Source organism: Leucoraja erinacea, chromosome 4 (assembly GCF_028641065.1).
Source record: "Leucoraja erinacea ecotype New England chromosome 4, Leri_hhj_1, whole genome shotgun sequence".
Classification (NCBI taxonomy): Eukaryota; Metazoa; Chordata; class Chondrichthyes; order Rajiformes; family Rajidae; genus Leucoraja; species Leucoraja erinaceus.
Genome location: NC_073380.1, coordinates 61728622 through 61756079, shown reverse-complemented (window position 1 = coordinate 61756079; position 27458 = coordinate 61728622). Strand labels below are relative to the sequence as shown.

The window sequence follows — 27458 nt, the reverse complement described above, 5'->3', positions numbered from 1 at the left end:
AAGATCAGTCATAAAGTTGTACAGCACTGAAAGCCCCCTTCAGTGCAATGTTGACGCTGATGCCTATCGACACTAATCCCATTTACCTCCATTAGGCCCATATGCGGATACTCCTGCGAAAGGAGGAATGGCAAAAACTGTGTGAGATATGCAAATTTTGCATGTCTTTCAAGAAGCATCCAAAATAGCTGTAAGACAGAGAAGCAACTGCTCTATCTGTTCGCCAGGGAGTCCCAAGCTATTTTAATGGCTGAATTATGTTTAAATTCTGCCTAAGAGCAGTCAGCAGTGTTAAGTTCACCAGCTCTTTGAACACAAGCAAAATGTCAGCCAAGTGCTAAAATATAGACAATTTCAGTTTGAAACAGGGTTGAGTGGAAGTTGGAGTGCGTGATGCGGCGCAATCACAGGCCACCACCATGGCAAAGCATTCATTATACCTGACAATAGGTAAAGCCTTGGTAATAGATAAAGCCATAGGTATAGAATAGGATAAAGCCTTGAACTACATACTTGTTAAGATTAATAGCTGCTTTCAGGCACTTAGGTTTGTTGCCCATTTATAAAGTCATAAAAAATTGTCACCACATAGATCTCAAGCTTCTCCAATTATTGTTTAATTGATGGCTTACCAAAATCAATATCTTTATTGCTGGCTGTCAGTTTCCAGCAATACCAACCCGTGGGTGTTTTCACCGTGCCCTGTGCGATCAGATGAGAAACACTGGGATTTGCATGTACAATAGCCGTTGCCGACACAATAATATTTTCATTTGCATACCTAATTATTTGCTACACTTGCACGGTAATTTTGTGTTTCATTTTCAATGACACCCAAATCTCCATGGCCTTCGGGATTCTGTGGTGGTTCTCCGGTCAACCAATAACCTATATTTCCATAGAAACAAAGATTGGCAGATGCTGGTTTACAAAAAAGACACAAGTGCTGAAGTAAGTACAAAGATGTGCTGAGTTAATCCAGCAGTTTGTATCTCTTTTTCTACACCCACATACTTTTGTTCTTATGTTCAACCTATCTATGCTGCTTTGCAGATACATTGTATGCTCCTCACAACTCGCTTTCCCACGTATCTTTGTATCATCAGCAAATCTGACTACAATACACTCAACTCCTTCATCTAGCCTCCTCTTGAATATCAAAAAAACTAAGGAGCTGATCGTGGACTTTAGGAGGGCACATCATCCGAGGCCGTAAACATCATTGAAGATAAATGGGGATACTGTGGATAGGGTGAGCTGTTTTTAAATACCTGGGAGTCCACATCTCTGAGGATATGACATGGACATCACTCACTGCAGCACAAGTGAGTAAGGCAAGGCAGCGCCTTTACCACCTCAGGCAATTGAGGAAATTCAGAGTGTCTCTGAGGATCCTCCAGTGCTTCTACTCAGCGGCTGTGGAAACCAACTTGTCCGGAAATATCACGATTTGGTTTGGGAACTGTTCTGCCCATGCCAAGAAGGCTCTGCAGAGAGTAGTGCGTTCGGCCGAACGCACTATGGAAACTTCACTTGCCCCTCTGCAGGAACTATACATCAGAAGGTGCAACTCCAGAACAAACAAGATCATGGGAGACCCCTTCCACCCCTGCAAAGGACTGTTCTAGCTACTACGGTCAGGGAAACGCCTCCGTTGCCATGCTGTGAGAACGGAGAGGATGAGAAGGAGTTTCTTCCCAGAAGCCATTAGGACTGTAAACTCCTATCTCACCAGGGACTAACTTTACTGTACCATTTTACTGTTTTGTTAAATTGCTGTTTTTTTCCTGTTTCTTTCCTCCCACAAATATGTAATATGTGAATATGTGATTCTGTTCCATTCTGTTTGTAGTTTGTTTGTTTGTTTTTTTTGCACAATCCGCGAGCATTGCCACTTTTCATTTCACTGCACATCTCGTATGTGTATGTGATGAATAAACTTGACTTGACTTGACTAGATTGTGAGGACCTAGTTCTGATCTCTTGCAGCTTGCCACCAAGGGAATTACACATTTATCCGTACTCTTTGTTTTTTTCTTATCTAATCCTATATTCAGGGAAAATATACTGCATTCCATGCCATGAGCTCCTTGTGTGTTAACCTTTTAAATAATCAAACATCTTCTGGAAATCCAAGTGCACTAAATCTTCGCAATATCCACTCGGGTCATTACATGCTCAATGAACTTTAATAAATATGCCAAACATTATTTCCTTTTTCATAAAACCATGTTGACTCTATTTAACTGCACTATCATTTCTGAGTGTCAAACTTCCACCTCCATAAATGCAACATTCAAGCATTATCTCCACAACAGATGTTAGGTTAAGAGAACAATGGCTATCTCCTTAGGTAGACAGAAATGCTGGTGAAACTCAGCGGGTGAGGCAGCATCTATGGAGCGAATGAAATAGGCAACATTTTGGGCCGGAACCCTTCTTCAAACAAGTCTGAAGAAGGGTTTTGGCCCAAAATGTTGCCTATTTCCTTCGCTCCATAGATGCTGCTTCACCCACTGAGTTTCTCCAGCATTTTTGTCTACCTTCGATTTTCCAGCATCTGCAGTTTGTTCTTCAACAATGGTTATCTCCTTTCTATCTTCTGCCCTACTGCTATGGAGTAGGGAAGGCATGGGTTACACTTTTGATTTTCCACTTCATTGGGATTGTAACAGAACCTGGGGAATTTGAAAAATCTCACAGTGCAATTTGTCTTTCTTCAGCCACTTAATTTTACACCAGGATGCAAGACACTAGGTCCAGGGGAATTTTGTCATTAGTTTGCCCAGCTCCTTTTCCTAGTAATAGTAATAGTTTGAAGTTTGTTCCTTCCTTTTATCCCCAAATCTTCTGCTATTATGGAGTTGATTTTAGCGCCATCTACTATGAAGCCAAGTACAAAGCCTCTGCCCATTATTCATTATTGATCTTCCTGTCTTATTCTTTTGATATACTTACAGAAGCCTCAGCGTTGTTTTTAATATTACTCTCCTATTTTCCCTCTTTTTTGCTGGTTTCTAAAATGCTCCCTCTCTTCTGGATAAGCACTGATATTCCAGTTACCTAAAGAGGATTAATTATTCTGTTGCGATCTTCTCAGCACAGTACATCTATTAACTCATGATGTTAAAAGCTATAACTCACATGTTGGCTACTCCTTATCTGAGTGAGTTCATACTACTATTTCATGCCAAAGTTCAAGTTGTCCTACAACTTTAGGCTGTGCACGCCATACGCAAGACGAAGAAGACGAAGATGCCAAAGTTCATAGCATCCATCCAAGGTGTAGCATGCGTATATCAGCAGTATATCGTGCATGGAGATAGCAATTGGGCAGCATCATTGCATTATCTTTAAGTGAGGATTGGCAAAACAGGTGTGGCCATTAAGAATGGATGAAATTTAGTTCAAGGTGAAAATGAGTTTTAATACAATCTTTTTCAAACAGGTTATTGGTTAAGAAGGGAAATCAAATTATTGTGAAGGAGGCAGGGCATGCGAAAAGGACAAGAAAGAATACTTTATTCAATCTGAATCAGGATGTGTTTGTTTGTCCATGCCTTTGTATCGGTCTTCTGATATTTTATGTGCATTGGTCAAAATAACAAAGATCACTGTCAGTCAGATATACAGACTAAAGATAGAGTAAAGTAAATTGCAAACAATATTGACAATTCTTTTAAAAATTGGTAATGGGGAACCACTACTAAATCCTGCCTGTCCATAAAGTAGGTACCATAAAATGGCAATCATTGGCTTTCAATCAAGTTACAAAATTAATATCCAAGCATGACTGAACCATGAGGAAAATAATATGGTGACATGCAGCAGAATTCCAATCCTTGATTAAGAATTATTTTAATTAATGCTGAGAGTTCCAACAAGATTTCTTACTGTATATAGAATATAGAACAGTACAGCACAGGAACAGTCCCTTTGGCCCACAATGTTCATGCGGACATGATGCCAAATTAAACCAATCTCCTCTGCCTGCACATGATCTATATCCCTCCATCCCCTGCATAAGATTTTTAGTGAGAATCTCTACCTTAAAAAACAAAATGTTTTACAATCAAAACAGTTTTACTATTAATTTGCAATACGTTTTTAAATTATATAATAGTCTTTCAGAACTGATTCAATATCTGCAGAATTCAAATACAATAATGTTCTGTTTAATTACAAAAATTATTTTAAAATAACATTGGAAGAAGTTCACTAAATTGGTAAATTTTACACAATTGTGATCATAAGTTATAAGAGCAGAATTAGGCCATTCGGCCCATCAGGTCTACTCCGCCATTTAATCATGGCTGATCTATCTCTCCTTCCTAACCCCATTCTCCTGCCTCCTCCCCATAACAATTGACACCCGTCTTGTTTTGGGACTTTTTATACTATGAGCAGCTGGAAATAGAAACTATTCTCATAATTTTTCCTTGATTAATATAAGCAGATGCAATTTAATGGGGAGGTAGTCTTTTGTGTTTAGTGTATCATACTGTAAAATTATTTCAGATCTACATTTAATAAGGCTCAATGTTGCAAAGGGCTGATAGGCTGATGGCGCGAGAGTATCAGATATCAAGATTCAGAAAGTAAACTCAAAGGCTAAGAAGCTGAAGTAAATGCTACAATACCCTTTAAGGACATGCTGTACGATGAGCCTACACCTGTTTCGTGCAAGGGACAAGGCTCCAATGTACATGAAGCCCAAAGCATTGTAAATAGCAAAAGGGGCTTTACGCCTTTATACATACATTCTGATACAAATATATTCTCTCCTTAATCTCGTCATTCCACCAATTGCCCAGATCAAAATTTGTGAGTACTCAAAGTATCTTGCCTCACTTAGTGAGTATGCCTTTAAAATAATTCAGCAGCATGGTGTATTAGAAAGCTGCACTATCTGATAGAAGTTCTCAACCAGACACGCAAGATTCATCATATTCAGGGATGCATTAGATCTGAGTTCTATTTAAATAATTTACCCACTCCGTAATGCGAGTGGAATATTAAACAATCTCAACTCACTCAGGATACACTCTGATGAGATCTCCATTGACATACCCATGCTTCCTGGCCTGGCATCAATGATCCATTTTCAGAGATACAGCAGGATACCAATGAATTATTTTGACATCACTGCATCCAGCAAAGATGCATGGAGCACCTGCAAGCATTGTTATTGATGTGACAATGTGTCATACTGGTAGAGCACAGAGTCATGCAGCAATGAAACAGGCCTTTCAACCCAATTTGTCCATGCCAACTAAGTTGCCCCATTTACAGTAGTCCCAACTGTCCACATTTCGCCTATATCCCTCTTAACATTTCCTACCCATGCACCTGTCAAACTGATGTTTAAATGTTATCATAGCACCTGCCTCAACCACCATTCTCATTCCATACACCCATCACCATCTGTGTGAAAAGTTTGCCCCTCAGGCTCCTATTAAATCTTTCCTCTATCACCTTAAACCTATGTCCTCTGGATCTAGATTACCCTATTCTGGGTTAATGATGCTGTGCCTCCACCGCACTTATTCCCTTCATGCATTTATACATGTCTATAAGACCATCACTCAGCCTCCTGCAATCGAAGAAATAAAGTCCCAGACTGTCAAACCTCGCCCTATAGTTCAGACCTTGAGTCCTGGCAGCATTTTCGTAAACCTTCTCTATCCTCTTTCCAGCTTAACAACATCCTTCCTATAGCAACACAATACCACAAATGTAACTTCACCAATATCTTGTATAACTGTAAAATAACATCCCAACCTCTACACTCAATATTGTGACTGATGAAGGCTAATGAAGCAAAAGCCTTCTTGACCTATTTGTGATGCCACTTCCAAGGACATATGTAGCTGCACTCCTAGATCCTTCTGCTCCACAACCCTCCCCAGGTCTCTGCCATTGACTGTGAAGGTCCTGCCCCAAAATGCAACACCTCACACTTGCGAGCATTGAACACCATTAGCCATTACCCAGCCTATTTCCCCGGCTGATAGAGATCCTGCTGTAGTTTTTGTTGATAAGCTTACGATCTCAAAGGGTTTAGACATGGATTGCATTCATATTTTATTGAAATATTATTGATGCCAAATCCACAGGAAATCTTCGTGAACATAAATAGGTAATTGTAGTGACAAAGTGCAAAAAAAAAAGAAACTAGAAATACTCGGTAGATCAGGTGGCATCCAGAGAGTGTCAATATCTAAAGTCTTCAATCTGAAACAATTTATTTTTTATCTTTCCATGACTGGCGAGTATTTTCTTCAAATTATACTTTTACTTCAGAATTCTAGCATTTATATATTTTTTACTTTTTAAAAGAAATAAAACCATAATTCCAAAATAATAGTTTTAATTTAATTGCAAATCTCTTCACACATTTTCTGCTTCTCTTTTTTTTCTATCATATAACAATAATAAAGCAATTCAAGTTGGCCAACAATTAGTGCATGCATGAGTGTGTTTCTGTGCAAAGGGGAGATGATGCTGAAGACACTTGACAGATTATTTTACCAAGCGTTGGCAAACACCCAAAGGCAGCCAGCAGCATCAGAGACCCACACCACCCTGGCCACAAACTTATTTCACTCCTGCCATCGGGAGGAAGATATAGAAGCCTGAAAACTGTAACGTGTAGGTTCAGGAACAGCTTCTTCCCTACAATAATTAGGCTATTAAACACAACAACCTCCAAATTAGCTCTGAACTACATAGCCTTGGGGAGTGTGTGTGTGTGTGTGTGTGTGTGTGTGTGTGTGTGTGTGTGTGTGTGTGTGTGTGTGTGTGTGTGTGTGTGTGTGTGTGTGTGTGTGTGTGTGTGTGTGTGTGTGTGTGTGTGTGTGTGTGTGTGATATGACAATAAAACACCCTTGACCCTTGAACCAATAGACAATAGGTGCAGGAGTAGGCCTTCGAGCCAGCACCGCCATTCAATATGATCATGGCTGATCATCCCCAATCAGTACCCCGTTCCTGCCTTCTCCCCATATTCCCTCCTCTATTTTTAAGAGCCCTATCTAGCTCTCTCTTGAAAGCATCTAGAGAACCTGTCCCCACCGCCCTCTGAGGCGGAGAATTCCACACTCACCACTCTCTGTGAGAAAAAGTGTTTCCTCGTCTCCGTTCTAAATGGCTTACTCCTTATTCTTAAACTGTGGCCTCTGGTTCTGGACTCCCCCAACATCGGGAACATGTTTCCTGCCTCTAGCGTGTCCAAACCCTTAACAATCTTATATGTTTCAATGAGATACCCTCTCATCCTTCTAAACTCCAGAGTGTACAAGCCCAGCTGCTCCATTCTCTCAGCATATGACAGTCCCGCCATGCCTGGAATTAACCTTGTAAACTTACGCTGCACTCCCTCAATAGCAAGAATGTCCTTCCTCAAATTAGGGGACCAAAACTGCACACAATACTCCAGGTGTGGTCTCACTAGGGCTTTGCACAGCTGCAGAAGGACCTCTTTGCTCCAATATTCGATTCCTCTTGTTATAAAGGCCAACATGCCATTCGCTTTCTTCACTGCCTGCTGTACCTGCATGCTTACTTTCATAGACTGATGTACAAGGACCCCCAGATTCCCCTAATTTGAGGAATCCCTGATGGAATCGAGGGAGAAGGTATAGGGATAGGTGATGCATCTCCTGTGGCTTCAAGGGAAAATACCTGGGGAGAGAAGTGGCAATGGGAAGTTGCGACTAGTGGTGATAATGTCCGAGGATTATGTGCTATATGTGACGGCTGATGGGGTGAAAGGTGAGGACTAGGGGGAATCTGACCCTGGTGTGACTGGATGGAGGGGGGGCAAAAGTGGAGCTACGGGGTACCGAGGAGACACATGTGAGGGCCTCACTTATGATAGAAGAACTCTGCTCCCTGAAGAATGAGGACAGCTTGGATGTCCTGGTATGGTACACCTCATCCTGGGTGCAGATGCGGCATAAACGGAGGAATTGGGAGTAGGGGATTGTCTTTGAGGCAGGGAGGGAAGGAATGCATCGAGCTGTGGGAGTCAGTAGGTTTGTGTAGATGTCAATCGAGTCGGTATCCTGTGAAGGAGACAGCGATGTTCAATGTACCCTACAAAGAGGAAGGCATAGCTATCCAAACTGCCCACTGGTTCTCAATCTTAATTTTACAAATATCTTTACGCATTATTGCACTAACTTCATGTTTTATGGACAATGCCACCCATTCTCCTGTTCCATTTTACTTCTCATTTTTAAATATCAAATCCATTTGACTATTTATTTCCCAGCTTTGGCTACACTACAGTGTTGCCCCTGTAATGACAATCCCATTGTCTCTGTTTATATCTATTTGTACTGCCATTTTCTCCTCTGTGTTACTAATGCTTCATGGATTTAGAACCCAATATATTTAGATTTTTATTGTTAACTTATTAGGTCTATTAACATTTTGATTTTAAATTGTCCCCATTTTCTCTTGTCTGGATCTGTTTGCACAATAGCTTTCCTTGGGCTTTACCTTCACTGATTATAACAGATAAATGACTGAATCAATTGAATGGCTTCCTGCAACATCAATACATTTTCTGCTGAGTAGCATCTTGTTCAAAGAATTCTGCCCTTTCTCAGAGGATTTCGACTATGCAGGAGTAAACAGTGATTGAGAGCTTGAATATTCTGGACTGATCATCTGCGGTTGTTATCTACCATTTTAGTCAATGCGGATTGATTATTTTGGTATGCATTAGGTAGATAGATGCTTCAGGGGTTAAACTAGACTACACATTAACTGATGAGGAAACTTTCATGAAACTCCCAAGTAAGGATCATTTAAGTCACAACATACCATAACATTTTCAGTTATGGGGAAGAACGTATGAAGGTTCATTGTTAAAAGCAACATGCCTCCATAATGACAATCAACAATTTTCACAGCAATTGAATATGCTCAGTGTGGTGATGCTTTCCTGCATAAGTGTTCGCTTTGATAAATGTTTCACCTATTTATGCAACAAAGAATATTTCATCTCATCGTGCAACCTTCATCATATTCTCCAGGCAGACAGATTCAGCAAGAAGAGCATTTAATTCTTGATGAACCAACACCAACCAAAAATCCAAATTTAGCATGCCAACGAGAAACCACAGCATCCTTTTTAGAGATAACGTCTAAATTAAGAGACTGTGAACTGAATAATTCACAGAAAAAGTCATTTTCCTTCACAAACAACACTAACCCAAGAACGCAATTTGTACTATCTGCTTTCTCCACAGACACTACAGCATGATTGTCTACAGAATTTCTACACAGTGAAAACTTTTCCAGTGTTGATAAGTTAAGAGCATTTCTCCATTAAAACAATGCTGTCATGAAAATTAATGACAGAGGACTAATTAAATTAATTGGACTAAGATGCATGGACAAAAGGAATGAGTTGGTCATGGAATAGACACTCACAATGTGTATCAATCAATTATTATGGGTGTGATTATTTTGTATTATGAAAGGGTGGTTTCAAGGACAATTCTTAGCAATAAGAATGTGCAGATTGATCCTATCACGCTTTTCAGATGGGGGTCAAGTTATCTTTGTTTAATTTGTAGGATAAATTGATATCCAGAATCAGAGTTGGGGATAATTATACACTGGAATTTACTGTTGCAAGGAATTATATGTGTACAAGATGACTTAAAAACAATGGTGCATGGCAAACATTTATTATAGTTTGCTGTACATCCAATGTGATGCAATTATTTTGTAGTTTCTTGTAATATGTCACATAATTGGTGGTGTTGTACTCTATTTAGGATTAATATTACTTATTTTCAGTAAAGTTTTGAAAAGATTTGTTGAGCTGTGCTTGAATTTTGTCTAACTTTACCCTACCACGATGGGTTCATTATTCTCAACTTAATAATGTAATAGGATTGCTCAAGTTATAGTGATCAGAAAGGAAAAAGAAAAGGAGGAAGAATGGAAAGATGATGAGAGAGCACTTCAAAGGTTCAACATTTGGCTCCCCTAAGAGTGCGAGTATGAGGAATGTTGATAAGAACCCTGAGTCCATGAGTTCGGGCAGACACAAACCCAGTTGTCTTGGCATGATGTTCCCGTTCTGGCCTCATCACACAGTTTATAGCTCACAAAACCAGAGTGGAAGCAAGTTATTCTCCATCCCAAGGGACTGCCTCATAAGACGAATTGGAAAAAAATAAACTGCATCCAATGATAAAAGAGTTGAATAGGAAGGAGCTGCAGGTGCTGGTTTAAATCGAAAATAAATACAAAATGCTGGAGTAACTCAGTGGGACAGGCAGCTTCTCTGGAGGAAAGGAATGGATGACAAGTCTTCGTCAGACGTCTGAAGAAGGTCGCGATCCGAATCGTCACCCATTCCTTCCCTCCAGAGATGTTGCTGCCCGTCTCACTGAGTTACTCCAGCATTTTGTATTTATAAAAGAGTAACCAGTTAGCACAGATTTATGCCGGTTACAAATAAATTAGCTGTAACAAGGAAACATTTTTACATCATGTTATTAGAACTTGAAATGCAACAGAAAAAATATTTTAATACTAGAAATGATTTTAAATGCTGGGAAAAATAATCTTACACAACCTACCTTTGGTTTATTGGTGCATCAGTTGTGGTACAATAACCACTATTTCTCCATAAATGAATGTACGATTGTTTGCATTAAATGTATTATTACCGTTCAGTTGCTTGTTTAGTTTAGTTTAGGGATACAGCGCAGAAACAGGCCCTTCAGCCCACCGGGTCCGTGCCGACCAGCGATCCCCACACATTAACACTATCATACACACTCCAAGGACAATTTTTACATTTACCAAGCCAATTAACCTACAGACTTGTACGTCTTTGGCATGTGAGAGGAAACCGAAGATCTTGGAGAAAACCCACGCAGATCACGGGGAGAATGTACAAACTCTGTACTGACAACACCCGTGGTTGGGATCGAACTGGCGCTGTAAGGCAGCATCTCTACCACTGTGCCACCACGGTGGAGTATTAGGTTGTTGGGAGCATTTAATTGTTTAAATTGTACAGAGCAGTTACCTTGGAGCAGATTGTTGAGTTCGGTCCCTCACTCCGAGATTCTTAGCAGAGTTCTGCACTCTTGCTCCCTGAAATAAAACAAGCACTTCTTATTTATGCATAGATTGTTAAATGCACGTCTTGGAAGAGACCACAGTGATAAAAATACACAATCAAATTATCTTTACTCATTCATAATGAATAAAAGCTGGAGTGCAGAGTTTCATGGAAGGTGGCAGATTAATTGATTCCTTCTGGGAATTGGTAATTTAATTTCTTGGACGATACATCAACAAATAGTGCACTAAAAATTAGAAAACTTAATTTGTATACCATTTTACCATAAATTACACAAACAATTCAAGTAATTTAATATACAACCATTTAATTTGAAATACAGTGAAAACATGACAGCCACTTTATGCACCACAAGAACAATAAATAAAATGTGTAGGAAAGAACTGCAGATGTTGGTTTAAATCGAGGGTAGACACAAAATGCTGAACTAACTCGGGGGACAGGCGGCATCTCTGGCGAAAAGGAATGGGTGACGTTTTAGGTCGAGACCCTTCTTCAGATGGCAGGGGAGCGGGCGGGACAGAGATAGAATGTGGTCGGAGACAGTATGACTGGTGCGAGAACTGGGGAAGGGTAATAGGCTGGAGAGAGAGGGAAAGCAAGTGCTATTGATGTTAGAGAGACATGGGAGAATTAGGAGGTTCGGCCCTTCGAGCCTGGAGATTTAATAGGGCTGATCATCCAACTCAGTATCCCGTACCTGCCTTCTCTCCATACCCTCTGATCCCCTTGGCCACAAGGGCCAGCCAATGAACTGGCCTCAACTACCCTCTGTGGCAGAGAGTTCATATACCGCTGGGGTGTAAGCTACCCGCAAAAGATGAGGTGCTGTTCCTCCAATTTGCGCTGGGCCTCACTCTGACAATGGAGGAGGCATAGGACAGAAAGGTCAGATTGGGAATGGGAGGGGGGAGTTAAAGTGCTGAGCAACCAGGAGATCAGGTAGGTTGAGGCAGACTGAGCGGAGGTATTCAGCTAAATGATCGCCGAGCCTGCGCTTGGTCTCACCAATGTACAGGAGTTGACACCTGAAACAGCAGATACAGTAAATGAAGTTGGAGGATGTACAACTGAACCTCTGCCTCACCTGGAAAGACTGTTGGGGTCCTTGGATTGAGTCGAGGGGGGAGGTAAAGGGACAGGTGTTGCATCTCCTGCAGTTGCTGGGGAAAGTACCTGGGGAGGGGGTAGTTTGGGTGGGAAAGGATGAGTTGACCAGGGAGTTGCGGAGGGAACGGTCTCTGTGGAAAGGGGTGGAGATGGGAAGATGTTGCCAGTAGTGGGATCCCTTTGGAGGTGGTGAAAATGTTGGAGGATGCTATGTGCTGTAAGCGACGGCTGATGGTGTGGAAGGAGAGGACAAGGGGGACTCTGTCCTTGTTGCGAATGGGGGGAGGGGGAGCAAGAGTGGAGCTGAGGGATATCAAGGAGACCCTCGTGAGAGCCTCATATATAATGGAAGAGGGGAACCCCCCGTTTCCTAAAGAATGAGGACATATCTGATGTCCTGGTATGGAAAACCTCATCCAGGGTGCATATGCAGCGTAGACGAAGGAATTAGGAGTAGGGGATAGAGTCCTTACAGGAAGCAGGGTGGGAAGAAGTGAAGTCTAGATAGCTATGGGAGTCAGAGATAAATTAAAATAACATGATTGATCATTTAATTTGTTGCTGTGGCAATTGAGTGAAGGAGAGGACATAGCAGACCTGTTATTGTTTGTCATTAAGCATTGTTAAAAGATCTTTAATTTTCCACAAGATGATTGGGCCATAGCCAGCAGAACTTTGGCCTACATCTCATCTGAAAATTGGCATCTACATCACAGCAGCATTGTGCGCCAGAGGGCAAACTTAAATTCTCCATTTGGCCTTGTGCCTCGGAAACAACGATGAACAAGTTAACTTTTGGTATCAATTTGGTCACAGAATTTTGACACTGATACAACTTTGCACAAAGGAAACAGTTTTGACTGGAAAGTGCAATGGTAATAGAAGTGAATGACGGTTAGTTGTGATAAGTTTGCAAAGTTTCAAAATAAAATGTTGAAATATTTGAATTTTCAAAATTGAATTGGACATTAAAACTGATTTTTAAAATATTTTTCCTTTTGGTTCTGCAAATGGGATCCGATTTGGTTCTGTTCTTCACAAGCAGATTGGAAAGTTGCTGATTTATATTAACACGTAATTCAATAGAATTCAATAGCCTTAGTATAAATATACCTGTCACACTGAAATAACCTGAAATATCACCCTTACATTAATTAAATGTACTATTTAAGGAGATATATTCTATGTATGGTCACGAGGGCAATAATTAAATACTCATGACTTCCATTACTTTTTCATGAACACTTCCCATTTCTTTCATTTTCTTGTCATTGAAAAGTAATTTAATTAATAACATTTTTTGAACAATACTTATTTCACAAATTGATTCTATTTTGTACTCCAAAATAAGTTAAAGTATTGCAGTCTGTACTTAATAACATGCTATATTCTGGTATTAATGTCTTAAGTAATGAAGAAGGATTTTTAATTAACTGCAATGTACTGTGCCTAAATGCATTTTTCAGAGTGTTGGGGAAATTTAATCAATAAATTTAACAACATGATTAACATCTGAAGTAATAGCTCCAAACAGCTCTTCTTCAACAGAATATGGTGACTAAATTGAAATGCTAATAAACTTATTTTTCTGCCTGTACAACATCATTGTTTTCATATCTGTTTTGGAAAAAATATACCAGACTGACAATTCTTGGACTCCTTGGCCCCATTGTGAGTGCCCAATCAGGCAGATTAGAGCACAAAGAAATCTACGAAACAATTTTACAAGAAGTGTTGCCTTAGGCAATATTAAGCTGATAATTACAATTCACAAAATGTCAAAATTGTCAATAATATGGTTCAAACTGCCACTTGCCTTGAAAAATGAAAGAGATTTGAAATCATATTGTTCAAATTGGAGATACTATAAAGTAGTCTGACTAGCATCACCAGCTATACACTTTTTTTATTCTGTGTCTCACCAATATCTTATTCACAGCTGCTTTGTAACATGAGTTTCATTAGACACCGTTCATGAATATGTCAATTCATTGATGATTACTAAAAAATCTGACTGGTCACCAAGGGCAATTCTAAGCAATACAATCGACATCGCCACATTGTGTTCAGCTCATAATTTTGGTTCATATCTACACCAAAATGAAAGTAACTATGACCCACTTAATCTGTTAGACATCTGCTATGACAACTATTTCATATATGATGAATTAAGTTCCATCCACCATTCCCTTGGTGGATTGGTCCACTTTCCCAGGTGATTGAGATCCTGTTGCAATCATACACCTATATCCTGTCATAATCTACCCCTGACATATGCAGAATAACAACAGAAATACATTTCTGTCAAGGAGAGAAAAATCATAATGGGGAATACAGAATGATTGAGAAGCCAAACAATATTTTGTATTGGTCTGCACTGCAACATACAGATTCTAGAGACATAACTGAAAGCTCTAATGACAAGAAATATAGAGTCATTAATATCACGCAGAAAAAAGTGTTAGGGAAATTAATTAGACCATAACTGAACAAACCCCCTGAGCTCGACGGTCTGCATCCAGATTTCTAAAGGAGATGATCACAGAGACCGCTGATGTCTTTTGCTTACCTTTTAATACACTCTCAATTCTGGAACTACACAAGCGGATAGGATATTAACAAATGTAACTACGCCTTTTAAAAACTGTGAAAGAGAAAACAGAGGGAGCTATAAAGCAGGCAGCATGAGATATAATGTTGCAAAATGGTGGAATTTCATCAATTAAGGTCCCAGTAACAGGATATTAGAAAATCATAATATAATTATGCAGTTGATATGATTTTATAAAGGCAAATATATATATATATTAGACAAATCTAATGGAGTTTTGGAGAATGTAACTGGCAAAGTAATTAAGGGAGAAAAATCAATGGGTATAAAATATCTGGATATTTAAAAAAGGCATTACAAAAGGTACCAGACCAAATGCTGTTACTCAAGGACTTCACATGGTTGAAGATTGATGAAGAAAGGACAGTTATTGTGCAGTTCAGGTGTCCAATCTATCAGAACTGGTAACAGAGCAAAATGTTTGTGGTTGTGGATGGTGATGGATAATTGATTACACAGTTGATTTGTAAAATAATAATAGGTTTTGTATTTATTGATAACAAAATTTGGCTGAAGACAGCTCGGATGGACCAGTGGAGATCACAGGAAGTTTCCAGCTGCCCCTGTTGGTGTTGTGGTTATTAAATCTTCTACTTCTGTTGCACGAATGACCAGTTTAGTTTAGTTTATTATCACTTGTACTGAGGTACAGTGAAAAGCTTTTGTTTCGTGCTAACCAGTAAGCGGAAAGACAATAATTACATCATTATAATCGAGCCATCCACAGAGTAAAGATACATGATAAAGGGAATAATGTGAAACATGTTTAGTGCAAGATAGAGCCAGTAAAGTCCAATCAAAGAGAATCCAAGGGTCTCCAATGAGGTAGATAGTAGTACAGGATTACTCTCTAGTTGTGGTAGGTTGGTTCAGTTGACTGATCACAGCTGGGAAGAAACTGTCCCTAAATATGGAGGTGTGCGTTTTTACACTTCTTTACCTTTTGCCCAATGGGAGAGTGGAGAAGAGGGAGAAGAGGGAGTGGCCGGGATGTGACTCATCCTTGATTATGCTGCTGGCCTTGCCAAGGCAGCATGAGGTATAAATGAAGATAATGGAAGGGAGGTTGTTTTCTGTGATGGTCTGGGCTGCATTCACATTTATACTCATTATACATTTATCCATTTATTTAAGAATAAGGAGTAAGCCATTCAGAAAGGAGACGAGGAAACACTTTTTCTCACAGAGAGTGGTGAGTCTGTGGAATTCTCTACGTCAGACGGCGGTGGAGGCAGGTTCTCTGTATGCTTTATAGAGAGAGCTAGATAGGGCTTTTAAAAATAGCGGAGTCTGGTAATATGGGGAGAAGGCAGGAACGGGGTACTGATTGGGGATGATTAGCCATGATCACATTGAATGGTGGTGCTGGCTCGAAGGGCCAAATGGCCTACTCCTGCACCTATTATCTATTGTCTATTGTCTACTCAGTATGAACTGAGGCACAGCAAAACGATAATGATGGAACAACGCTATTTCCTTAAAACAGATTTCTATTAGTACAGCAATCTAGATGATTATAACATTAGGTTTTTAAATCCCCATCTCTTTCCATTCTAACATTGAGGATATCTGCAGGATCAACCAATTTATTTAACATATACCTGATATGTTTGTGCCAGGCCATTGAGGCCCTGTGATGGTCACATATATTCAGTTAACAAATCATGGCCGAATAATAATAACCAAAAGATTCACTCCTCCAAGCAGTACCAATAAAAGCTTTTAAAAATTCAAGCCCTGGATATGTACAATTTAATGAAAGCTGCAAGATTAAATGTTGAATTTGATGCTGGCCGTGCATTATGATAAATGGTTCCTTTGGCCCAAAGAACTGAATCAAATGTCGCGAGTACCACAGTTGATCAGTTCTTCAGATTAAACTGCAACTGAGTCAATGGGGAGAAAATTGGAATTTGGCCGGTAGGCATCTTGCAAGCGGCCTCTGCAGCCTGTCCGCGTTTTTACACTCAATTTTTCTGGAAGAAATGATGTAACATTAATTCACAAATTTGGGGTGCGGGCTGGGGGGGGGGGGTTCAGACAAGGGGGGAAACTTTTCCTTCTCTCCCAGCACTCTATGCAGAGTATGGTCTGTCGGGTCTTCCAGGTGTCGTGGCAGGCTTCAGGATTCAGAAGCCAAGCAGGAAGAAGCCAACTTTTACCAGACTCACCGTTGCCGTTATCGGAGCTGGCCGACTAGGAAAAGGGGAGATGCAGGAGACGCTGCTGCTGTGCTGTCGTTGTACTGCAGCTGCATGAAAGTGCTGCTGCTGCAGGTGCAGTCGGAGGCAGTGAACGACGGGTCTGTGGACGATGTTAGCTTTCCCAGCTCCCTGGAAGACCGATTCTCAGGGCTCCTGCAACGGCGACTTCTCCCGCCCGAGTTGTACGGGGTCGAGAGAGCTCCTGGAGCGGGGCCTGTACACTGCTTTTGGTCTCCAATGGCCGCGGACTCTTGCCATAGAGGGGCTGCAGAGACCCGGTTGCAACCAGACTCGCACCACCCGGCGTGGCTTTAATGGCCGCGGGACAATCGCCATCGCCAGCCGGGGGCTATGACTTTGACTCTGACATCGGGGGGGAGGAGAGTGCAGTGGAGAGATAAGTTTATTTGGCCTTCCATCACAGCTATGTGATGGATGTTTATGTTAAATGTAATTATTGTTGTGTCTGGGGTCTATTTGTGTGTAATGTATGGCTGCAGAAACGGCATTTCGTTTGGACCTCCAGGGGTCCAAATGACAAATAAACTGACTCTGACTCTGAATTTCAGATCTACTATCACAAACCAAGGAGCTTTGACCCATGAGCTAAGGATTCAGTTAACATTATGTGCATTTTTTTTAATATGTAGATTTTAGTTTGTGTACCTGTTTCCTCATCATATCAGTAGCCTGCATCAGGTAACGTGGAGGTAACCCATGACATCTTGCCAGGATTATTGCCTGTTCCAAAGTGACACTCAATGTACATCTGGAAGAAATGAGAAACATTAATTCACAAATTATCCTGTGGGCTGGACACATTTTCAAACAAGTAGACATTTCCCTTGGTTGCCAGCAGTCTATGCAGAGTATGGTCGTGTCCTTCCATTATGGCATGCTTCAGAATTCAGAAGAAGAGCAGAAAACACAACTTTTACCATGTTCAGCATTTAGCACAAGCGATCGAGAAGGAGTTCCTGTTTATGCTCGCAACAAAATGCAAATCTTTACAGAAACTATTTTGAACTTTCAAAAATAAGCAAAACTGTAATTTTGAAAAATACCCATTTTTAAAAACTTCATTTCATTTGTTCCGGTTCTGACCTGAAATAATGTAATTGCAATTTGTGTCTCTGACAACAAAATAATTTTGACAAGGAGGCAAGTGGGATGGTGTCCAGCTGCCAACATTAATTCCCATTGCAGAAAGTTTTAACATTTGACCAGATATGCCTGGAAGTAAATTTGTAAAGCCAAGCAATGGACCTCTCTCCTGCTGATACTTTATCTCTTACATTCATCTCCACCATAACCTGCAACTGTATTGTGCCATTTACCATAGAGGTATCCACCATCTGCAAACAGCGGGCAAGCATTCAACTGAAACAATTTACAAAGTTTACTGATATCCTTTATTCTTTGTATTCTCCATTTAAGCAAAGGTTTACAGGAACACGAATAAGGAAAGTGTCCCACAAATAGGGGGTGATGATACTGAGTGTGATGGGCAGAGGATCCAAGCTTTGACCCAGCCACACTTTTATTTTTCACCTCTAACCCTCTACTCTCAGTCTGAAGAAGGGTCGCCCCCCCCACCCAAAATCATTGTATGCACTTTGCTCCATAAATGTTGCCTAACACGCTGCGTTCCTCCAGCACTTTGGGTTTTGCTCAAGTTTCCCAACATCTGCAGTTTTTTCTGTCCCTGGGTCACATGTTCTTGTTATGATTACCTTTGAAAACCTGGCGTGACAAAGGAACAATTTTATAGAGAGGATGTTGTGTCTCTGAAGATTCTTTGGGAATAAAGTCATATTTGACAAGCATGTATACACCTCCAGGAATGAGGAACGTATTACACCCTGCATAATCAATCATCGGAGTATTGGTTCTTCCAATAATAGAGATGAAACTGAATCAGGACGCTAACAGTTTTCACACTCCTACACCTTCTTCACGATGGTATGAGTACAATGAGAGTGTGGCCAGGCTGGTGTGGGTTCTTGATGATGCTTGCTGCCTCTTTGAGACAGTTCCTCTTTGAGACAGTTCCTCTTATGGATCCCTTCAATGGTAGGGAAGTCAGTACCTGTGATGGACCGGACGTTGTTCACCACTTTTTGTAAATGAATGCAACTGCTAGGACCCCTGCATGTGTATTTGTGATGTCAAATGCAAGAACGATCACTGAATTTCAGCAGTCTCTGGGTTATGGAAAGTGTTTAACTGCCGAAAGTGACCTGTGATGTCCTGTGTTCCAATCAGATGACTTTAAATCAAGCTGCAAGGTAGCGTTTCGAGCTTTGCTTTGACAAACAAAAATAATCACATTTGCTTAAGGTCAAGCCTCCAGTGACTATATTCTACAATATTAAGTTCAGTAACCTAAGACTCCACCAGGATTGCCAGATTGGCTTTTTTAGTGCCAAATTCCAGAAATCTGGCTTCTTTAAAATTTGGTTGGCATCAGAAAATTAATTTGGCTTTTGGGCTTTTTCCTGGCTTTTTTACATGCTAAAATTATCTGCACGAAAATTACATACCATCCTTTTTCTAAAACATTTTCCTTTAAGAGAAATGTTTTATGGTCAGTTACATTTGGCAATATTTCTGCCACCAACTAAGAGGGTGGGAGCACTAGGACCCACCCAGCAGTCAGGCCACATGCTGTGCACTGTGCATTCAATATGTAGCATCCAAGCTATCATCAAATATTGGATTTTTACCGTCAGAAATACCCAATTGGTTTTGCCGTAGTGAATTAAGATGAGAAACATATAAAGAATTGTTTATAGTGATGAACCCAGCTATAGAATTTGAACCAACCCGAACTGCCCCCCCCCACCCCCTCTCTTTTGAAAAACCTTCATTTACATAGAAACATAGAAAATAGGTGCATGAGGAAGCCATTCGGCCCTTCAAACCAGCGCCGCCATTCATTGTGATCATGGCTGATCGTCCCCTATCAATAACCCGTGCCTGCCTTCTCCCCATATCCCTTGCCTCCACTAGCCCCTAGAGCTCTATCAAACTCTCTCTTAAATCCATCCAGTGACTTGGCCTCCACTGCCCTCTGTGGCAGGGAATTCCATAAATTCACAACTTTCTGGGTGAAAAAGTTTTTTCTCACCTCAGTCTTAAATGGCCTCCCCTTTATTCTAAGACTGTGGCCCCTGGTTCTCGACTCACCCAACATTGGGAACATTTTTCCTGCATCTAGCTTGTCCAGTCCTTTTATAATTGTATATGTTTCTAAAAGATCTCCCCTCATCCTTCTAAACTGCAGTGAATACAAGCCTAGTCTTTTCAATCTTTTCTCATATGTCAGTCCCGCTATCCCAGGGATCAATCTCGTGAACCTATGCTGCACGGTCTCAATCACAAGGATGTCCTTCCTCAAATTAGGAGACCAAAACGGTACACAATACTCCAGATGTGGTCTTACCAGAGCCCTATACAACTGCAGAAGAACTCCTTACTCCTATACTGAAATCCTCTTGTTATGAAGGCCAACATTCCATTAGCTTTCTTCACTGCCTGCTGTACCTGTAAGCCAATTTTCAGTGACCCGTGTACAAGGACGCCCAGGTCTCGCTGCACCTCCCCCTTACCTAACCTAACCCCATTGAGATAATAATCTGCCCTTGTGTTTTTGCTGCCAAAGTGGATAACCTAACATTTATCTATATTATACTGCATCTGCCACGCATCTACCCACTCACTCAACCTGTCCAGGTCACCCTGCAACCTCCTAACATCCTCTTCACAGTTCACACTGCCACCCAGCTTTGTGTCATCTGCAAACTTACTAGTGTTGCTCCTAATTCCCTCTTCCAAATCATTAATATATATGGTAAACAGTTGCAGCCCCAACACTGAGCCTTGCGGCACTCCACTCGCCACTGCCTGCCATTCTGAAAAGGACCCGCTCACTCCTACTCTTTGCTTCCAGTCTGCCAACCAATTTTCTATCCATGTCAACACCCTACCCCCAATACCATGTGCTCTAATTTACGCGGTGGCTTGTGGGTGGAAAGATATTTTGATGAACTGGGAAAACCTATAGGTTTATTTCGCTTCCGCTGAACTAGCTCAATCAAAGTTAGATACAAAATTCAAAGCAAGACTCCTAAAGGAAATGGTGTCAGACTTCAAAAACTAATTGTTCTTTGTGTTTGCAACACCTGTTGTGCAGGAATTTGAAAGACTGAACAGCCTTTTTCAGCAAATCAAAGCTGATCCTCATGAATTGTACCAAAAACTATTCTTACACCAGAAGAGTCTTCAGAACAGACTGTATGATGCCAAAGGAAGAAAAAAAATGATTTTGGTATCAAATTCTTAACAGCATGTAATAAGTTCCAACAGCAGAACAACTGTGCTGAAGCTCATCCGGAAATAAAAAAATGTCAAAGAAAGATGTATGTCTATCCTAGAAGAAGCTCTCTGTCAGGTTACACGTAAACTTACGTTGGCAAGAGATACATTTGAAAGTTTATCAAAATTGAGCCCTGTGATAATTATGAATCAAATTTCGAGGCCTAGGTTTCCCGGGTTACCCTTTATACACCATGCAGGTAACAATGTCAGCACAATTGAAGAACAATACAGACAAATGCCTTTTGTTGATTGGCAAGAAGAAGCTCCATTTAAAAAAAATGGACTGCCTTTTGACACTGAACAGTTTTGGATTGGTGTACTTCAGCATCAGGCATTTATAGAGCTCACCACTTTTGCCCTTACTTACCTAATAACCCCTGCCAGGAATGCTGTGGTTGAGAGGGTATTCTCTCTTGTATCCTCCGTTAAAATGAAGGCAAGAAACAGAATGCAGCTGAATCTTCTTGATGCAATTGTGAGAATCAGGGCAGAACTGTTGCTTTCAAGCAAATATTGCAAAGACCACTGCATCTCCAGAAATGCTGAAAAACTTCACATCAGACAAGATTTATGCCATATGTTCCATTCATTCCAATGGGGAGGATAGTAGTGACCTGGATCTGGAGGTTTTCATGTGATGCGTATATGAAAAATATATCAAAGAATTTTGGGCTTTTTTCTGGGTTTTTCTAGTATTGTTTGTTTTTTTTAGGCTTTTTCCGAGTGTCGTTTGATTATAAATTAAAATTTCAATCTGGCAACCCTGGACTCAACTTGTGTTCAATCTTCAGCCTTCTTTATCACAGACCCTATAATGCATTCCCCAACTCACTAGATGCCACACAAAAAAGACACACAGTGCTGCAGCAGGCCAAGCAGCTTCTCTGGAAGACTGGATAGGTGACTTTTCAGGCCGTGACCCTTCTTTAGACTAATTGTAGTAAGAGAGAGAAAGTAGGACAAAACTTGGCAAGTGATATGTAGATCCATGCAGAGAGGTGGATTGGCAGATGGTTGGATGAAGGTCAGGGGTGAAAAGAAGACAAAAGGCTGTGAGATGCAGAGAAGAATGAAGTGTGCAGCGAGAGAAAGAGGATGGGAGGAAGGGAAAAGGGGGTAAAATGGGTTCACATCTGGGTGGGGCATTGGGGGTGGGGGGTGGGGGTGGGTGGGAGGGAGAGAGGGTTCAGCACCTGCTGTTCCAGGTGTCTCCAGAGATTCCACTACCTCTTGCCAACTTCAAATGCATTCAGACAATTCCCAAATTCCTTTTCCAGTAATGCTCAAAATCTGTTTCCGCCCCTTCCGACGGGGGCATTGGAGTTGCTTGGAGTTGTCTCTCATGTCATACAAATGACACATTTGTGGATGGAAATAAAGCTTATTTGTACTGTATGTTTGAACTAAACCAGTTCTGGCAGCAAGCTTTCAAATGTCTTCTATTAAGTAATAGAGGCTGTGTTTTTCTTCAGTTCTATTTCACTGAATCCGATACCGCGAATCAAATTACTTCTCAATAGCACAGTATCAAGTCCGAGGCATTTAATCACAGCCACAGTGCAAAAATATGATTTTCTATTTGACTCCAAATTATATAATCTTCATAATAATCAAATTAACTTTCTTCTTTTTGGTGTAAATATAGTTCTAATTAACTGGGAATTAACAAGCTATCCCTGAAGGGCTCAGTGCAAGAGAAAGTGGGGGGTGAATGTTTGTTTTCCTTCCAAGCAGTGGAATAATATTGGCAATTCTCAACAAAAAAGTAAGGGTACCACAATATGACTTGATAGTTCTTTAGCAAAAAATACTTGCTGGTGCTGAACATAGAAAAGTACAGCACGAGAACAGGCACTTGGGCCCACAATATCTGCCTGCACATATTCCATATCCCTGCGTTCCCTGCATTTCAATATGCATATCTGAAAGGCTCTTAAATGCCACTATCATTTCTTTCACAATCACCAACCCTGGCAGTGCGTTCTAGACGCTTACCACCATCTGTGTAAATAAAGCGTGCCCCGCACATCTCAATTAAACTTTACCCCTCTCTCCTTAAAGCCATGCCCTCCAATGTTTGATTTTTTCATCCTGGGGAAAAGATGACCGACTATCTCATCTTTGGCTCTCAAACCATTTGGAGTTAAAGCAAGCCATTCAAAGATCTTTTGAATTCTATTTCTTCACAGGGAAAAAACAAATGGACAATCAAATGAAACTGTATCCATACTAATTTATTGTCTAAAAGTGGGACCAAAAATGAAGGCCTGGTAAGTTTAAAAGGAACGCATGAAGCAAAGTTCCAATGAATGAGAGGAATACAGTAAACAGTCATGGTGGGTTTACACAACCACTTGACTTAAACAAAGAGCCAGAACTAGGGAATCAACTAGAAAAAAAACTCAAGATAAGTAAAACAGCAAGTGATCTCTTCTTAATAATATGTACATCCTTTTATTCTGAAGCTGCGCCCTCTGCTTCTAGACTCTCCCATTACAGGAACATCCTTTCCATGTCCACTCTATCTATGGCCTTTCATTATCTGGTAGGTTTCAATGAAATTCCCCCTCATTCTTCTAAACTCCAGCGAATACAGGCCCAGAGCACTCAAACGCTCCTCATAAACTAAAGTAAATTATCCCTGGGATCATTCTTGTAAACCTCCTGCGGACCCTTTCCAACGCCCGCACATCTAAACATTACTCCCTATGTCAAGGACTAGTGTGCAGAAAAAAATAGTAAATAGGCATAGATAATTTTATGTTTTGTTTTTGGAAGGCTTTCATAGTGGAGATGTTTCAGCCACATTTCAAGTACTTTCCAACTAGGGAGAAAGATAAGAAGATTGAAGACAGATGATCATCAATAGTTTAACTAAACCAGAAAAAAAACAGGATATAACTGTGACCACAGGCTAACTACAGAAAATACTGAAGGAAAATATTTACTTATCAAGGTGCAAACTTGGTAGAAAATCTAAGTGAATAATTTATACTGTTCATCAATAGGATTTGATTTAGTTTAGTTTAGAGATGCAGCGTGGAAACAGGCCCTTCAGCCCATCAGGTCCACACCAATCTGCGATCCCCGCACATTAACACAACCCTACACACACACTACGGGCAATTTACACTTATACCAAGCCAATTAAGCACCAAACCTGCACGTCTTTGGAGTGTGGAAGGAAACCGAAGATCTCAGAGAAAACCCAAGGTTGAAGAAGGGTTTCGGCCCGAAACGTTACCTATCTCCTTCGCTCCATAGATGCTGCTGCACCCGCTGAGTTTCTCCAGCATTTTTGTGTACTTTCGATTTTCCAGCATCTGCAGTTCCTTCTTGAACAGAGAAAACCCACGCAGGTCACGGGAAGAACAAACTCTGTACAGACAGCACCCGTAGTTGGGATCAAACATGGGTCTCTGGCACTGCAAGCACTGTAAGGCAGCAACCCTACCACTGCACCACTGTGTCGCCAGATTTGCTGATTAGCAGCAAAAGAAGATCAATTTAAGATTCTGGATTGTTTAAAAAGCGTAGTTATCAGGAATGTTTGTTGTACATAAAATGGATCAATAACCAGATCCAGATACGGTGCATCTACTTTGCTGAGAAAAGTAAGAGAGGAAACTCCAGAGGCTAATGGCCATAATCTCCAAATATCTCTAAACATAGAACTGTAAAGCTGTAAATGGTAGAAACACCTTTTCAAAATGCTATGTAAGGATAAACTTTGTCATAAATACAGAGAAGTCAGTTTCATCTTGGTGATGAGGTGTTTTCAGAGACAATAACCAAGGATAAGATTAGCAGTCACTTGGACAAATGTGGATTGATTAAAGAAAGCCACCATTTATTTGTCAAAGGCAAAGCATGGCTTATTAATTTGATAAATGTCTGAAGAATAACAGAAAAGGTCAAAGAGAGAAATGTAATTAAGGAATTCCAAAAGCAATTTGATAAAGTGCCAGATAATAGGCTTGTCATCAAGAGACCATGGCGGAGAATAGTAATGAAAATTGTAGTTCAGATTGGAGGGCGGTGTACAGTGAAACATGTCAGTAGAGTACTTGAACTACTACCTTTCTTTTTAGTAATAATGCAGACTTGGGTGCACAGGTCATAACTTCCAAATCTGCAGATGACATAAAATTCAAAGATGCAGTGAATTGTGATAAGTAATGGTAACTGACTTCAAGGAGATACAGATGGAATGGTTGACAGGAGCGGAAACTCATTGCTAAAAAATGTGGTGTTATATTTTGGTAGGAGAAAGTAGAAGTTGTTTTGGGTGGCACAGTGATGCAATGGTCGAGTTGCTGCCTTTTAGCACCAGAGACCCAGGTTCGATCCTGACTATGGGTGCTGTCTGTATATATGTTTATATGTTCTCCTTGTGACTGCATGGGTTTTCTCTGGATCCTTCGGTTTCCACCCACATTCCAAAGACGTGCAGGTTCGTAAGTTAATTGGCTACTGTAAATTGTTTCTAATGTGGGGCTAGAACTAGTGTACCAATGATTGTTGGCCGGCGTGGGCATGAAGGATCTGCTTCCAAGCTGTATCTCTAAACTAAACACAACTGATATAAATAAAACACCATAATTCTAAATGATGCCAAGGAACAGACAGATCTGGTGCTAACTAATGAAGTGGCAGGGCAGATTGAGAAAATGACTAAAAACAAACAGGAATTTAAGCTTTCTGAATATATATAGAGTACAAGAAGAATCTGAATCTAGAGTACAAGAAGAAGGAAAACATGATGAACCTTTATAAACACAGGAGTAGTTTATCCGATTTGGACACTTTGAGAAAGATATGAAAGCCTGAGAAAGTGTATGTAAGATACTTATTAAATGGTTCCAATAACAAAACATCATTTTGTCCCACTAGAGAGGCTGGAATTATTCATATTGAACAGAGAAATGTGAGGAGATCGGACAAAGGTACTTAAAATCAGGAAGGATAGAGTAGGGCAGACAAAGAGAAGATGTCGACACTGGTTATTAGTTATGTAGAATGAAGGTGATCTGCAAATTAATAAAATATGAAGAAAGCCAACGCACTACCAAGTGTAGTAATGTAGTTCACTGCAGCATTGAAAAAGGAGTTGGATAAACAATAGAAAGTGAAGAATTTGTCATTCATCGGGGAGAGGCAAGATGTTGAATTAGTAAGGACTTAACAGCCATACGGCTTCATCTCACACCATAAAACTATGATATTCTGAATTGCATAGTTTATCATGAAAGCTGTCACCAACATAATTTTTAAATTCTCATCTACAGAGAAAAAGCTTCTTGTTTACAAAGTACCAGTCCACCTAATCTCTGCCTGACTAGGTTTTATTTGGCAGCTAATATCCACTTCAAGGATTAGATAGTTCATTCCCATCTAATTTATTTAGGAAAGGAATTTCAATGGAAAAACATTTACAATTTGTAATGGAAGTCAAAATACAGAATCAAACCAAACAATTTTCTGATTAGGGTATTACAAGAGAGATTGGCATTTTCATGATGAGCATGGCCATTGTACTCTCACTGAATTACTTCCAGCATGTTCACAGTAATAATATTCATTTTGTTTGCATTTTTGTCATTGGAATGTAGGTCCTAATCATGCCTTGGGACTTTAAGATATAGTGCTCCATTCTTTTTGCAATTGCAAGAGTTTAATTCCTTGTACTTGATGCATAATTTTCCCATTGTTATTTCATTCTAGCCAATTTAGGTGATTCTGTTGATGATTTTTGATGTGTTGGTATAAATTGCTTATTTTCCAGCAAAAAAAACAAAATCAGCTACTTTTTCAACAAAAGGATCTTAAATATTACACATGCAAGGTAATGTTCATCCCTTACTGATATTTTCCTTCGATTTCTTACATTTCAAATTTGAATTTTTTAAACATTGGAACTACTTTAGATACCCTGAATTAGTGGAAATGTTAACACCCAAGATTCTTTCCATAATCAGCCATTTGTCCATAAGCCTATTAAAAAGATTACTGCCTTGCAATCCCAACAGAGGAA

At 40.3% G+C, this 27458-nt stretch overlaps 1 protein-coding gene across 1 annotated transcript in view; it reads right to left on the bottom strand.

Annotated features, from left to right (window-relative positions):
• prex2 (phosphatidylinositol-3,4,5-trisphosphate-dependent Rac exchange factor 2) overlaps positions 1-27458 on the bottom strand; it is a 317095-nt gene that overhangs the window by 9750 nt on the left and 279887 nt on the right. Inside the window, exons 38-39 of the mRNA XM_055634430.1 lie at positions 17711-17813; positions 11063-11130 (exon numbers count right to left, since the gene is read on the bottom strand). Of these exons, the coding sequence (XP_055490405.1) occupies positions 11063-11130; positions 17711-17813 (171 nt within the window). The remainder of the gene's footprint in view (positions 1-11062; positions 11131-17710; positions 17814-27458) is intronic.